The sequence below is a fragment of the Mastomys coucha genome, unplaced genomic scaffold (genome assembly GCF_008632895.1).
Source record: "Mastomys coucha isolate ucsf_1 unplaced genomic scaffold, UCSF_Mcou_1 pScaffold9, whole genome shotgun sequence".
Taxonomy (NCBI): Eukaryota; Metazoa; Chordata; class Mammalia; order Rodentia; family Muridae; genus Mastomys; species Mastomys coucha.
Window position 1 is genome coordinate 34,818,078 of NW_022196915.1, and position 12,541 is coordinate 34,830,618.

General features: G+C 48.0%; 1 protein-coding gene across 2 annotated transcripts in view; it reads left to right on the forward strand.

Annotated features, from left to right (window-relative positions):
• The first annotated feature begins 1,436 nt into the window (after positions 1-1,436).
• The window catches only part of Peli2 (pellino E3 ubiquitin protein ligase family member 2), a 133,672-nt gene continuing 122,567 nt past the window's right edge, over positions 1,437-12,541 (forward strand). Inside the window, exon 1 of one of the 2 annotated variants that reach the window (XM_031362521.1) lies at positions 1,437-1,847. In XM_031362521.1, coding sequence (XP_031218381.1) covers positions 1,771-1,847 — 77 coding nt within the window. In that variant the 5' untranslated portion in view covers positions 1,437-1,770. The remainder of the gene's footprint in view (positions 1,848-12,541) is intronic. The other variant, XM_031362523.1, reaches the window with a different exon arrangement.

The window sequence follows — 12,541 nt, forward strand, 5'->3', positions numbered from 1 at the left end:
GCATGCCAGGAGAGAAGGGGGTAATTGTAGCCTAGAGATCAGTGGCAGCAGTAGAGCAGACTGGGGGAAGTTCACATGCCAGAGCGAGGCACTATAATTAGGGAGATGGGTAACTGTGACGGGATTCAAAAGGTTGTTGACAGTCCATAGTCAACATAGTCAGTGGAACCAGCGAGTAAAGAAGACTACACTCATCATACAGAAATCTACCAGCACTGTACGAAGAGAAAGAACTCAACACTCTAAAGTACAGAGGACATGAACAATAAGCTGGATAGCTGTCTCTAGTCTAAGAATAGAATTTCAGTAATTAGTGGAAATAAGGTAATTGTCTAATAAAGTTTATTTTTGGCTCATCAATAGTGTGGCTTTTGTTATTCTGGAGTAATTTATCTCCAAAGCCTCAATTAAAAGAAGAAAAGCTAGTTACTAACTGAAGTAAAATTACAGAAAGCATCATGTCACTACAGTAATAGCCTGTCAGAGAGCGATACACGCACGGCACTGAGCAGCAGCAGCATGGAAGGTTACCCATGCAATTATTTCTTTTTTAGCTCCTTACTTAGAGTCATAGCCTAAGTGTGTGTGTATGTGTGTGTGTGTGTGTACACTTGCTGTTTATACATTGGGTAGCTTTTGCAGTATTTATTTCTTTAAATATTTAACAGTCTGGAAAGGCAGTGACAGGCAATAATATGTAGCGTCTCTAGCATGTTGCAAGGGCTTAATAAATGCTAGAATAATAAATTCCTCTATGATGAAAAACAGCAGTCAGTAAAACTATCACAGCCTACAATATTTTAAAGACACAGTACCATAAAAAAGCATAAAATACAAATGGTGCCTTGATTAAGCCAGGGAAATAAAGGAACATTTGTCTTCATTTTAAAAAAAAATCCACTTAGGTAATTCCCTTTTAAATTCCTCAGGGAGTTGAAAGAAGGGACCGAGATGTGAATAAGGGATTAAAACTAACTTTTAACTTTTTTTTCTCTCCTCCTTCTATCTCTCTCTTGTTTTTCCTTCCTATGTTCTTTCTCCTTTCTCTTGGTACACCCCGTGAAATGGTGGGGAGCTCCTGGGGCCCTTCAATTATCGACCCCCCCCCCCAGCCCATCACCGCCAATGGGCAGATTCTTTTTTCAAGCCCCCCTCAAGGGCTTGGCTTTGAAAGCAGACACCCCTAGATCAGTGTGCGCAGCACCTTGAGCTGGGTTGGGGGGAGGGGGCAAGATGCCTGGCTTCCCCGCAGGCAGGGCCGGGAGCCCCAGGGCGGGCGGCTTAGGACGAAGACCCCGCGCTCCAACTTTCCGGAGGAAGTGAGGAGAAAAACAGAGCTGCCCCTTTAAGGGCTTCCCTTCCCCTTTACTCTATGTTTACATAACACGGGGCGCTCGCGGGCCGCGGGGGCTGGCGGGCGGGGGCCGCGGGAGCGCGGAGGCGCGGGCGGCGGCGCGGCCGTCCCACCTGCCCGGCCCGCTCAGCCCTCCGGCGGCGCGCGCTCCTCCTCCCGCGGGGCCCCGGTCACCGCTCGCAGTCCGTGCGGGGTCCCGCTCGCAGCGGCCGACGGGCGAGTAGCTCCCGGAAAGCCGGCGGGCGACGCGCGCAGCCACGACGGAGCAGCCGCGGGACTGGCCGCCCCGCGCCCCGTTCGCCGCCGTGCCGTTCCCCGGCGCGCTCACCCCGTTCTCGGGATGGGAGTGTAGCGGCGGCGCGGACTCGGCGGGGATAGCGGCGGAGGCGGCAGCGGCGGCGGCCGAGCGCGGCTCCATGTTTTCCCCTGGCCAGGAGGAACCCAGCGCCCCCAACAAGGAGCCGGTGAAATACGGGGAGCTGGTGGTCCTGGGGTGAGTTGGGGACGCGGGCGACGGGGCGTCGCGGAGGGATGCGCTCTTGAGGGCCCGGGTCCCCGGGGCGCTCGTTGCCGCGGCCCGGAGGGCGCTCCTGCACCACGCGGGGTCGCTCGGTGCAGCCGGGAGCCAGTGGCCGCTGGGGACTTCTCGTTCCCGAGGACCGCGAACGCGGAGCCCAATCCCCAAGCCCAGAGCCCAGTCCGCGGGGGTTACGCATTGTTCCAGTCTGTGACCCGGGCCGCCGGCGGGCCTCCGCTTTCTCCGGGAGTGAGGTCGGCCGAGGGCCTGGACCGGGTCCTCTCAGCAACGGTTCCCGGATCTCCCGGATTTCCATACCTTGAGTCTCCGCACCCCTTGATCTCCTTACCCCTCGGGCCCCTGCACCCCTCGGGCCCCGGCCTTGCCAGCGGCCGGGAGCTCGCCACCCTGCCCGCCTCGGCTCCTACTCCGCTGGTGAAAATCACATTTTGAAGATAGTAATTATCTACAATCGTTAAAACGGCAGCAATTAGAGACTTCATCTACTTCCTGAGTTTCCTTGTGACATTTCTATTGTTTACCCTTAATAAACCAGGAGGGAGGCTTCGCAGGATTAAAGCCGGGTAAAGTGGGCAGTGAAAAGGGTGTGGGTGGGGGCGAGGCGGAAAGTGCAGGAAACTCGGAGCTGGAGCAACTTGGGTTTAGTGCTGCAGGGGGAAGGATTGTTTTCCCTTTGGATGTGCCGCTCCAGGGAACCCGCGCTTTTGTCCTCTGTTGAAAGGTCTGTATTCAGACCCACGCGGGTGCTGATGGGGTGGGCATAAAGGCACGCGAGGAAGCCCTCCTCCCCATCCCAAAGCAGAGACTCTGGGAACTTTGAGAAACGTGTTTTGATTACTATCTTGAAGAAGTAAGTGCCGACTTAATTTTTTTTTTAAAGCCGTAAGCTCATCTAAAGTTTCCTAGCCTTCCTCAGTTTGTTGCTAGCATTTCTGTAGGGGGTGGTACTGGAAATATTATTGCTTATTTGGAAGCTCAGCAGATGAGCGCCTTCCGCACCTGCATGGGAATTGCAAGCACTTAAGAGACAGATGTCAGAGTTCGCTGGGAAGAGGAGGGGATGGGGGTTGGGGGAGCCACGGTTTAGTCTGCTGTCTTATGTAACTTCAGCTCAGCCTCATTTTGTGGAGTTTGGTTTTGTTTATGTGGCTGGCTTCAGAGTGTGCTTTAACTCTGTGGTTTTGACACAGAAGATTAATATATGCCAGAGCCTTTTCACTATTTCCTTTTGAGGCAATCTGTTGAGATGTTTCGGAGCAGTATAGAGTAAGTCCGGAGAGGTTTGTGTTCATAGCTAAAAGTGCAGGACACTCCAAAGCCAGGAAGAGAATTTCTCCCTTGAACTGTTGTAATTTAGTGTCTCTTTAACCACGATACCCGCAGCACCTGCTCAGTCCTTTACTAATTCTTTTCCTGGATCCGCGATGGCTTAGTGATTTCTTACCTAGTAGCTGGAGGGCAGTTATCTGTGCACCTACCACATGCCAACACTGTTTGGACGTTGGGTATCATCCAGTAGCGGACAGAACACTTCCATTGTACTGTAGAACAAGGCATAAGTAGAGAGAAACCGGAATAAGTAAGTGGCTAATGATGTCTGGTGTTGCCACTTCTTTAACTGAAGTTGTCTAACAGTGGAGCCCTGCCGATGTGGGGGGTAGGGGGGTGGATGTTGCTTCTTGCCAGCTTAAGGAAGGTTTTTAAGGAAGAAAAATGGGAGTAGCAGATGGTTTGTGGCTGCCTGAATTGTGGCTGCCGCCCCCTCCCCCTCTTTCTTTCAGATTTCTGACTCTTGCAACATTGAGCACACTAAAGAGTACCTGTAAAGTGGTGAACTAGTTAGATTTTCACAGAGTCTTACATAGTTCTGCCCACTGGACTTGAGAGAATGTCTTCCCCTTTAAAATAACAAGTGCATTTCAATGAAAAAAAAAGTGCCATTACTTTGCATGCTTGGTCCTTTGGGACATAAATATTGGTGAGCAGAGACTGTCTAGGAAATTTTCTTGATGAAATTATTCTTGAGGCTAAAGATGCTCACGGCCTCTCATGATGTTAAAATATTTATTTTGTTTACTTGGAAAATACAGTGACTTTATTTTAACTGCTGGGTGATTGCCCTTTTTGCTGGGCTCTGAATCACTTGGTAAAATGTCACTTAGGAAATTTGGAGAGCAAACTGTAAAGTTGATTCAAGCCTAGATCTCCGTACGTGTGATTCTTGTCATAGGTTGCACAGTAGGAGAGAGTGCGTCGTGGGACTTTAGTGGGGTCGGCACTTTCTGTCCCGTTAGTGGAATTTAAGTTATTTGGTAATTCTAAGCAGTTATTGTGTCATGGTCGCAAGTCCTTGATGTGTCCACTGCTTAATTGAAGATGGAGAAATGATTGGCCCGTTCAACCCTTTTAGCCGAGAAGTGTTAATTTGGCTATCACTTTAAAGTTGGGAAAGTGGTTTGGGATTTAAGAGCCATTCAAGGTAGTGGAGTCCTGATTAAAGTCTTTCTGACCCACTGCCTCCGTGATGTTTGATTTAGTTTCTTCCTCTCTGTTTCTTCAGCAATATCAAGATAGTCTCCAAAGGAGCCTCTCTGGGATATGTTCTGTTCTGTTCATTGGCTCAAATGTGGAACACACACAGTTAACAAATTATAAATAGCTTGAGATTTGTTGATTTTCGTGAGTCTTAAAGTGATAGTGCTGGAACTCACATGGGCACACATCCATCGTCATAATGGCAGAAAAGCAGTCAGTGCTGGGCTGGGGAGGGGAGGTAGTTCAGTGAATAAGTGCTGCACAAGCATGAGGACCCGTGTAAAAGGCGTGTGATCCCATCTGTAACCGCAGCACTTGGGGAGGCAGAGACATGTGGATCCCAAGGGCTCCCAGGCTGGCCAGTCTAGTCCAAATGGCCAGCTCAAAATTCGGTGAGCAATCCTTCTCAAAAATTAAAGTGAAGAGTGACAGAGGAAAGTACCTTTAGGCTGCTGGCCTCTGGCTCCTGGAGGCGCCTGTGTGCATTTAGCTTCATGCACATGTGCATATACCCACACACAATACACACAAGACCAGTGATACGACAGCCTTCTATCAAGTAGTTATGTCCAAGACAGGTTTTTAAAAGTTGTAATAGGATATAGTTTTGACTGATTGGTGTTTCATGTACAAGATTGTGCAAATTTAGTAAAATTTGCTGATCCATATTCCGGAAAGGCAAAGATGGCACTAGGAGAAGGCCCAGTAGGTGTGAGAGCTTGCTATCAAGCCTGGCAAACTTGAGTTTCACTCAGGGTCCACATCTTAGATAAATACCACTGGTAAATTGTCCTCTGACTTCTACCACATTTGAACCATGGCACACGCATGTGCCCTCTTCTAGTCCCCAAAGTTAATAAGTATCATTATATTTTTAGGGGGGGAAAAAGTCATGTTTTGAAGTTAAGCAGACTTAGACAAATAGCAGAAAGAGGATTAATCTGGTAATGGAGCTTAGGAAAGGGGTTCTAAGAGGTATATTGTTTAGCCCTTCACAAAGAAACCAGGGCTCCTTTACTTTTGTGTTCTTCCTGTGTTGCGTCAGTTTTATGGTTTTCTGCTGGAGGCTGACTCCAGCTGTGCTGCCTGGCCTCTGAATTCATTTTGAAGCATGCTGTTCTTTGCTGACTAATGGCCCATCATGGTTTTTGGGAAAAAAAAAATAGATTGCCTACTCCCTTGGTTTTCCTCACCTCAGCATTGAATGGGTAGTGCATTTTGCAAGGCCTTAGCTCTGATGTGGCATGACACAGAACTTGTTTTCAGCACTTTGAGCCGAGGATTCTTCATCCGGGGTCTGTAGAATTCAGGGAATCCACAGTTGGATTTGGAAAAACTCTGTTTTTACAGTTCTCCACCTGAAATCTAGTCTTTCACTCAGAATAGGCAGCACAGAGACCTGCTGCCTCTTTGTTACTTAATGTCTTAATACAGAAATAGAGGTGTAAGCAAAACATGGTGGTGCACACATGAAATCCTGGGGAGTTTGTGGGCATCCTCAGCTATATAATGACATCCTAAGCTTAAGGTCAGCTTGTGCTATATGAGACCTTGCTTAAATACATATATATACAGTACGGGTGTGGGCTGAGAATATAGGTTGTGGTAAAGCCACTGCCTAGCATGTGCAAGGCCTGGCTTTCCACCCCCAGCACTTAAACAGACTGTTAGAAGTACCCGTGATTTTGCAGTGTAAAGCTATGTTGATAGCAAAGTAACTAATTTCACTGGTGATCCATTGTATTTTATTTTATGCATTGAAAACCTTTTTGCACCCCCTGAGCAGGACTCAGTGGGCTTCACCTGATCACTAAAGAGTGCTTGGCCTCCAAAATTTTTAAGAGCCCCTTACAGTCAAGGCTTATCGTCCACTGTGGCTGGAAATGCAGTACATGCAGCAGGTGCCTGCTCTTGGCCTGGATTGGTGGTGGTTCTGTCAGGTGAGACAGAGGGCTCTATTGCTTGAGCATGCTATGGACGCATACTTCATGGTTTTTAGAGCAGCTTTTATCCGTGTGCTTTCTGTGTCGTGCTTTTTGGACTTGCCTTGATGACCTCTCCACTACTGTATACGTCTTACTTTTTACTCTTATTTGACCTCTCAGGCATTGAACATTCTGTTTTGTAGACGAAAAGATCTTTGAATGTTTAGAAATTAAACAGGCGACTCTTGGCTGGCACTCAGCACGTGGGGTGATGGGGAGCGCCGCGGCCAGTCTGTCTGTGGCTATTATGGGTTATGATGTTACTAGCTTGAGGTTGCTATGTTTTCCTTTACTAACTTTAGCCTTGTTTGGTGTGTGTGGCTGTCTGTCTGGCTGTGAGCTTGCCAATCTGGCTTTCTTAGATCTGTTTCTTTTGCATGCCAAGACTGAAAACTTTATTAGGACTTTTCATTTTGGGAGTTTTTCCTCACGTAACTATCATGTCAAGATGCTTTGTGTGAACAAAGAAAGCCTGGATTGATTCAGGGTCCAATGGCATCACTGCACGTATTTATTCAAAAGATAAAACAGACAAAAGTGAAACAAAACATGACACGGCATTCAGTCCACCATAGGGAGATGGATCCCATCACCCTGGTGACATGGGTACAGGGGTAATGACCTCCCCGAGTGGGATCATAGGTTGGCTTTTAAATGAACATAACAGCAATGCGTGGGTCTCATTGGCACGGGGAGAACAGTATCCAGGAAAAGGAGTTGTTAATGTCCATGATTTAATTAAAGGGATTCTCCTAAGGTGTTTTGTGAAAGGAAAATGAAGATGAAATGATTGACTTCCAGAGTTGTTAGTTGTCATCTTCATCTTCTGGAAAACAAGTTGACAAACACAGAACATGCTCCACCTGTCTTAGTTTTGTCCCAGTTGGCCATTCTGAGCCACTCTTTCAGCTGCCTCATGAAGATGAGCCCTGAGGCATGTGCCTTGTGATTTATGACAAGCAGTCAAGGGCGGGTCTTGCAAATGATTCAGCGATGTTACTTTAATATTGCCATGTTTTCACTCCGACACACACACATTATGATGTGTTTCCTTAAGTGGGAGCGAAGGGGCGGAGTCACATCAAGCAAGCCAGGAATTTATTCATTCAACAAATATTTATTGGGTGTGTACCTTTCCAGATCCAGAGGATGCAGATAGAGAATAAGGCAGGGTTCCTAACTGGGTGAATTGCTAGATGCTCTTGTCACATCCCTGTAGTGACCAGCTTCTGTTGAGGAGGAGTTGATTATTTGTCCCCCGAATACTGTTAGATGCTGCAGTTGGTACTCAGATGCACAAGGCAGACTTAGTCCGTGCTGCAGAGCTTCCAGCATGATCAGGAAGAGCAAAAGGCTGTGATGCATGCTGTCATTTGTCATTTAGCAGACCCTCTGTCCCCCACAGGAATGGGAAGAGGTGGCCAGAGAGAGGCAAGAGGATGTAAAGAATGCTGGTTTCTGAGGAGAGCACTGTGCTTAGTTCAGTTCCTTCAGGAAAGTGATTGGACAGAATAACGAGGTGAGATAGAGACTGACCACGAGGGGCATTGTGGGAGAGTTTGAGACCACTGCAGGGTCAGAGTAGGAAGGGCTGTGAACAGAGCCTTCTACAGAGAGGGCACCATGGTGATGAGGGAGGAAACTGAGGTAGAGTCCACCAAGGCAAAGACAGAGGTCTGTGATCTGGCTTTCCAGATCCTGCTTCCTGTCATTGGGACCTAGTTTCATCACTTGCCTGGTATCATGGGGTCAGGTTGCTCATTGAATACATATAGTGTTACTGTCTAAGGTCTGGTCCTAACATGGGCCACTGTCACAGACAAGCACCTGCTCTGTCTTCCTCATGTTCATTTTGAGGGACAGAGATGGCAAGCAAACAGGCAGGAAAAAAAAAAGCAGAACTTCAGAGAGTGATTGGGTGTGCACGAGGGGAGGTCGCAGGGTGGGTGCTAGGGAGAAACGGTGGTGGGTCCCCTCCAGATAGAATAATCCAGGAAAAGCTGCTGTGAAACCCATCGTCCATTCAGGGCACTCACTATTTAGGTTGATTTTTTTTTTTTTCCTTTTTAATGCACATTCTGGTGTTATAGCCAAAAGGTATTCAGGTATTCTATCAATTAAGGAGGCAGAGCAGTTTCCCAAAGGGAAGACAGAGGGACAGACACAAAGACAGATCCTCACTATAAGCCTGAGTCAGTGTGAAGTGGCAAGGAGAGGCATGCGCATACCCAGTATGTCCAGTGTGGTACTTGGATTCCACCAGCATTCATTGAACCTGCATTATCTTTTCTTCATGTGCTTTGATGGACGGGCAGGGACCGTGAGCTCCCCAGGTGAGGAGTACCATGCACGTCTTTTGGGGACATAGCAGATACTCATGGAGTGTCTCCTGGAGGAGCTACTCTACGGACGAGTTCTGCCTCACAGGGAAATGAGCCTTGTGTTCTGACTTTCCCAGCTGCTCTGAGCTGCATGGCAGTGCCATGGTGGCTGAAGGGCTGTGGTCATCAATGCAAGTCTAAGTGACTTGCATAGCATCTAATGCATAAGCATCAGGGTCATTTCAAGGGTTAAGTCTTGGCTGAGGTTTTCTTTCCAGCCGTCCACACAAGGCTACTCACTCAGACACTTAGCGGACTTGGTTCCTCGCTTTTCCAGCTTGTGTAAAATCTGTTTGTAGGATAAGAAGTCATTACTACAAGCTTTCTGCTTCCATTCTAATTAGGAATGGCTCAATTCTTCCAACCACAGCAGGCGGTTGCTGTGTTCAGCTTCTGGGTCTTTGGTAGGAAAACAGGCTGTTAACTATCCTAGCAAGCTCCCCAGAGGAGCCTTAGCCTCTGCCCTTCTTTTTCTCTGCCCTTTCCCACCCCTCCCCATCCTTGCCTCTTCATCCATATCCCTCCCTAGACTTCATTGTGTTCTTAGACTGTGGAATATGAGTTGTCACCACAACTTGTGTTCTGTGTCATGAGGTTTTCCTTGGAGACTTGACTGACGGATTGCCTCAAGGAGAGGTTCTTTCTTCAGAAGTACTGTAGACTCTGGAATTTGCTTTCGCTCAGATTCCAGAAAAGTCTTATAGACCAGTCTCCTCCATTTCAGGATGTTTTCCCATGCTGCACCTGTTTTCACTTAGTGACTTCAGTGCCTCATAGTAAAACCTTTCAGAGAAAGTATTGTACTGGCTCTGAGGTGGAGCTGAGACCACTTTCCCAGTTGTTCTTTCGGCTGGACGGTCCTGTGGCTGGAGGGAAGTCAGATCAGTAACATCACCTCATGCTCTATTCAGACAGCCACAGCACCCATCTCCCCTTTCCAGATCTGCTGGTTGCTGAGTTTGCTTTGGTCACTGTGGTGAAGGGAAGGATGCCAGGCTTCTATGCATTGCCTTAGTAGCTGCTCTGCCCTCCAGGGGGGCCCCAAAAGCACTACAGACAAGATGACAACAGAAACTTACATCTGTAGTTCTGATCTTCAGGACTAGGGTGGAGGGGTTCTTCTAAAGCCCCCGTTCCTTGGCTGACACATAACCACCTTCCCACATGTTCTTTGGCTCCTTCGCCTAGCCCACCTGCCTGTGGCTGGGGCCTTCTTGTATCACCCCATTTACCTTTAATTGCCTCTTTTAAAGCCAATCTCCAAATCCAGTTACATCCTGGCAGTTTCTGGGAGTTAGTATTTCAAGGTAAATTTTATGGAAGTACAGTTTTATACCAGAATGGTCCCTTAGAGAAGGACTGCCATGTCAAGAACTTGGACTATTTTCTTGGAGAGAGTGGTGCTGGTGTGTGGGAGAGAGTTACATGAGAGGAGGGAAGGACTTGCAGGGCCCTGTCTGTCATGGCCACTAAGCTCAAATTATGGATAGATGAGTGAGATCATCAGAGCTCCTTGGGCCCATTGAACTGCCAGTTGACATTACCCAGAACAGCATAAAGGCTATTTCTACTGTCTTCGGTCCAGATGAGAGAAGTGTGTGTGTGTGTGTGTGTGTGTGTGTGTGTGTGTGTGTTTGTGTGTCTCTCTGTGTATGTGGTATATTTGTGTCTGATGTGTTCTGGGAGGCTTGTTTCGCAGCAGCCATACACCACCATGTTTGCATTTAGTTCACTTGTTAGCTTTTACAGCTCTAATATGAAGTAGATTCATGGTGCTTTTGTAGAGTTGTTTTTCTTTCCTTTAGGTTATTGATTACTTTAATTAGCATAATTACAGTATTTTAGATGAGCTATTCTCAACATTAAATACTGGAGGTTTTGAGAATCTTCTAACAGAAGCATCTGGAATAACTCTGTCAAATGGAAGTTATCGTTGAGGTTCCTTGCCTAGTCTCTGCCCTCCTTGGCACCGTCTCTGGAGCTGTGCTGAGTGCCAGCAGCTGGTGACTAACCCTACTGAACTGAGACCCCTGCTCCTGGAGACTGTCAGACAAGCAGCTCTCACCCAGGACGGCTGAATGCACGCCAGAGGGTTCTTCAGGCTTTAAAGGCTCACCTGTTGTGAAATAACAGAGTGAGCAGAAGCTTTGAGAAGAGAGGGACCCCTCCTGGCATCCTGTAGGTTCAGGACTCCTGGTAGACCTGAAGAACTGCCTCAGCATTGCAGTGAGGGGCAAGTGGTAGCCTGGAAAGCTCACGTGCATGTGTTGTCCCTGTCTGTGGCTTCTGGAGGTTAAGAATGTAGTACAGTTACGAAACACTTCAGGCCTCACTCAGGCCACGAAGAGCTGTCCTGTGCTGGCTAAGAAACAGACAGGCAGAAGGTATCTGTGGTGTGGGGTGGTTTTAGGGGGTGGGGGCAGCTTGTTTTCTACAGAGAAGCCAGCCGTGATATCCACAGTGCAACGGGCTCTTTCTGGTGCTGGGTAGCTGAGTGGTGGGAGGCCTGCAGATGTGGGAACTACCATTGTTGGGTCTAAACTGGACATGTTCCCTAGAAAGGATAAAGAAAGCAAACTTACCCGGAGATAATACAGAAAACAGAAGCTCTTCCTGTAGGCAGATGAGAGAAACATAGTTTCTAAGTTAACCCCAACATTTTCTACTTTTAATCAACACAGTGTTTAGTGAAACTTTGAGATGTTGTGTTTTTAAGTTCCTAGCATTTACTGTTTTGTAGTGATACAAGTTTAAAACCATAATAACATTTGGGACCACATATAAAATTACACGTGCTCTTCAAGGGTATATTTAATTGAAGAAAGACCAGGTAACCATATCAACATCGAGTGGTGTAGCCCCTCAGTTTTTGATAGTGATGCTCTTTGTGGTTTGGCTATGGTAGTTTGAGTTAGAGCTCAGGGCTGCTAGGACCCAGGTGTCAGGTGCAGAGCCGCAGCACTCGCAGGGAGATGGCACCAGGTTCTGTAAGGTGTTTTCCATCCCTCTGCCAAGATTTCCTATTATTATCTGGGCAGTGAGGTCCCAGCTTTGTGACTCGTCCAGGCTTCTCCCTGGTGACAGAGCCTGACAGGGAGGTCAGTGTGTACTGCTCAGAAGTTTGCTGCTTTCCACTCAGCAAAGGACAGAGAGCACGCTACCGGGGGACACTGGGAAGATTTCCTGAGGCAGCCTTTTGCAGCCTTTGAGCAATTGTGAAGGGAGAGCAGTTGTTCTGGGACTGGAGTATAGAAGCCACAGGTGCGTTGGAACCTTGAGACTGAAGTGCTTGAGGAAGGGGATGGAATTGGAAACCGTGGCTAGCGTAGGATCAGGAGTCAGGGGACCCTTAAGTTAGGGGACTGGTGAACGATCGATCCTAGTCTTCCTGGACTGTGTAGTCTATCCGCAGAAAAGGATTTGAGCAAATTAAACCTAGCTAGCTGATGCCAAGTATGAGGGTAGCCACTGGAGACAAAGCGGGTTTCTGTGTGAGGGATTTGAGTTCTCTGGCTCTACTTCAGCTGAGGTGGAAGGATGTGTGGGAGCGAGTGGGGGGGGGGGTGAGCCAGTTAGTGAGGTGAGAACATGAAGCATACAAAGAGCCTGGGGAGTTGAGCCACTCGGTGTTTGGAAATCAAAGGTGGATGGCTGGAAGGCTGGAAGGGCAGAGGCTGGGCCGTGGCTGCTAGTGCTTCAGGGCCTTCTCGGTGCAGGAAGCGCTTGTGCAAGGCTGTGAGTAGTTGAG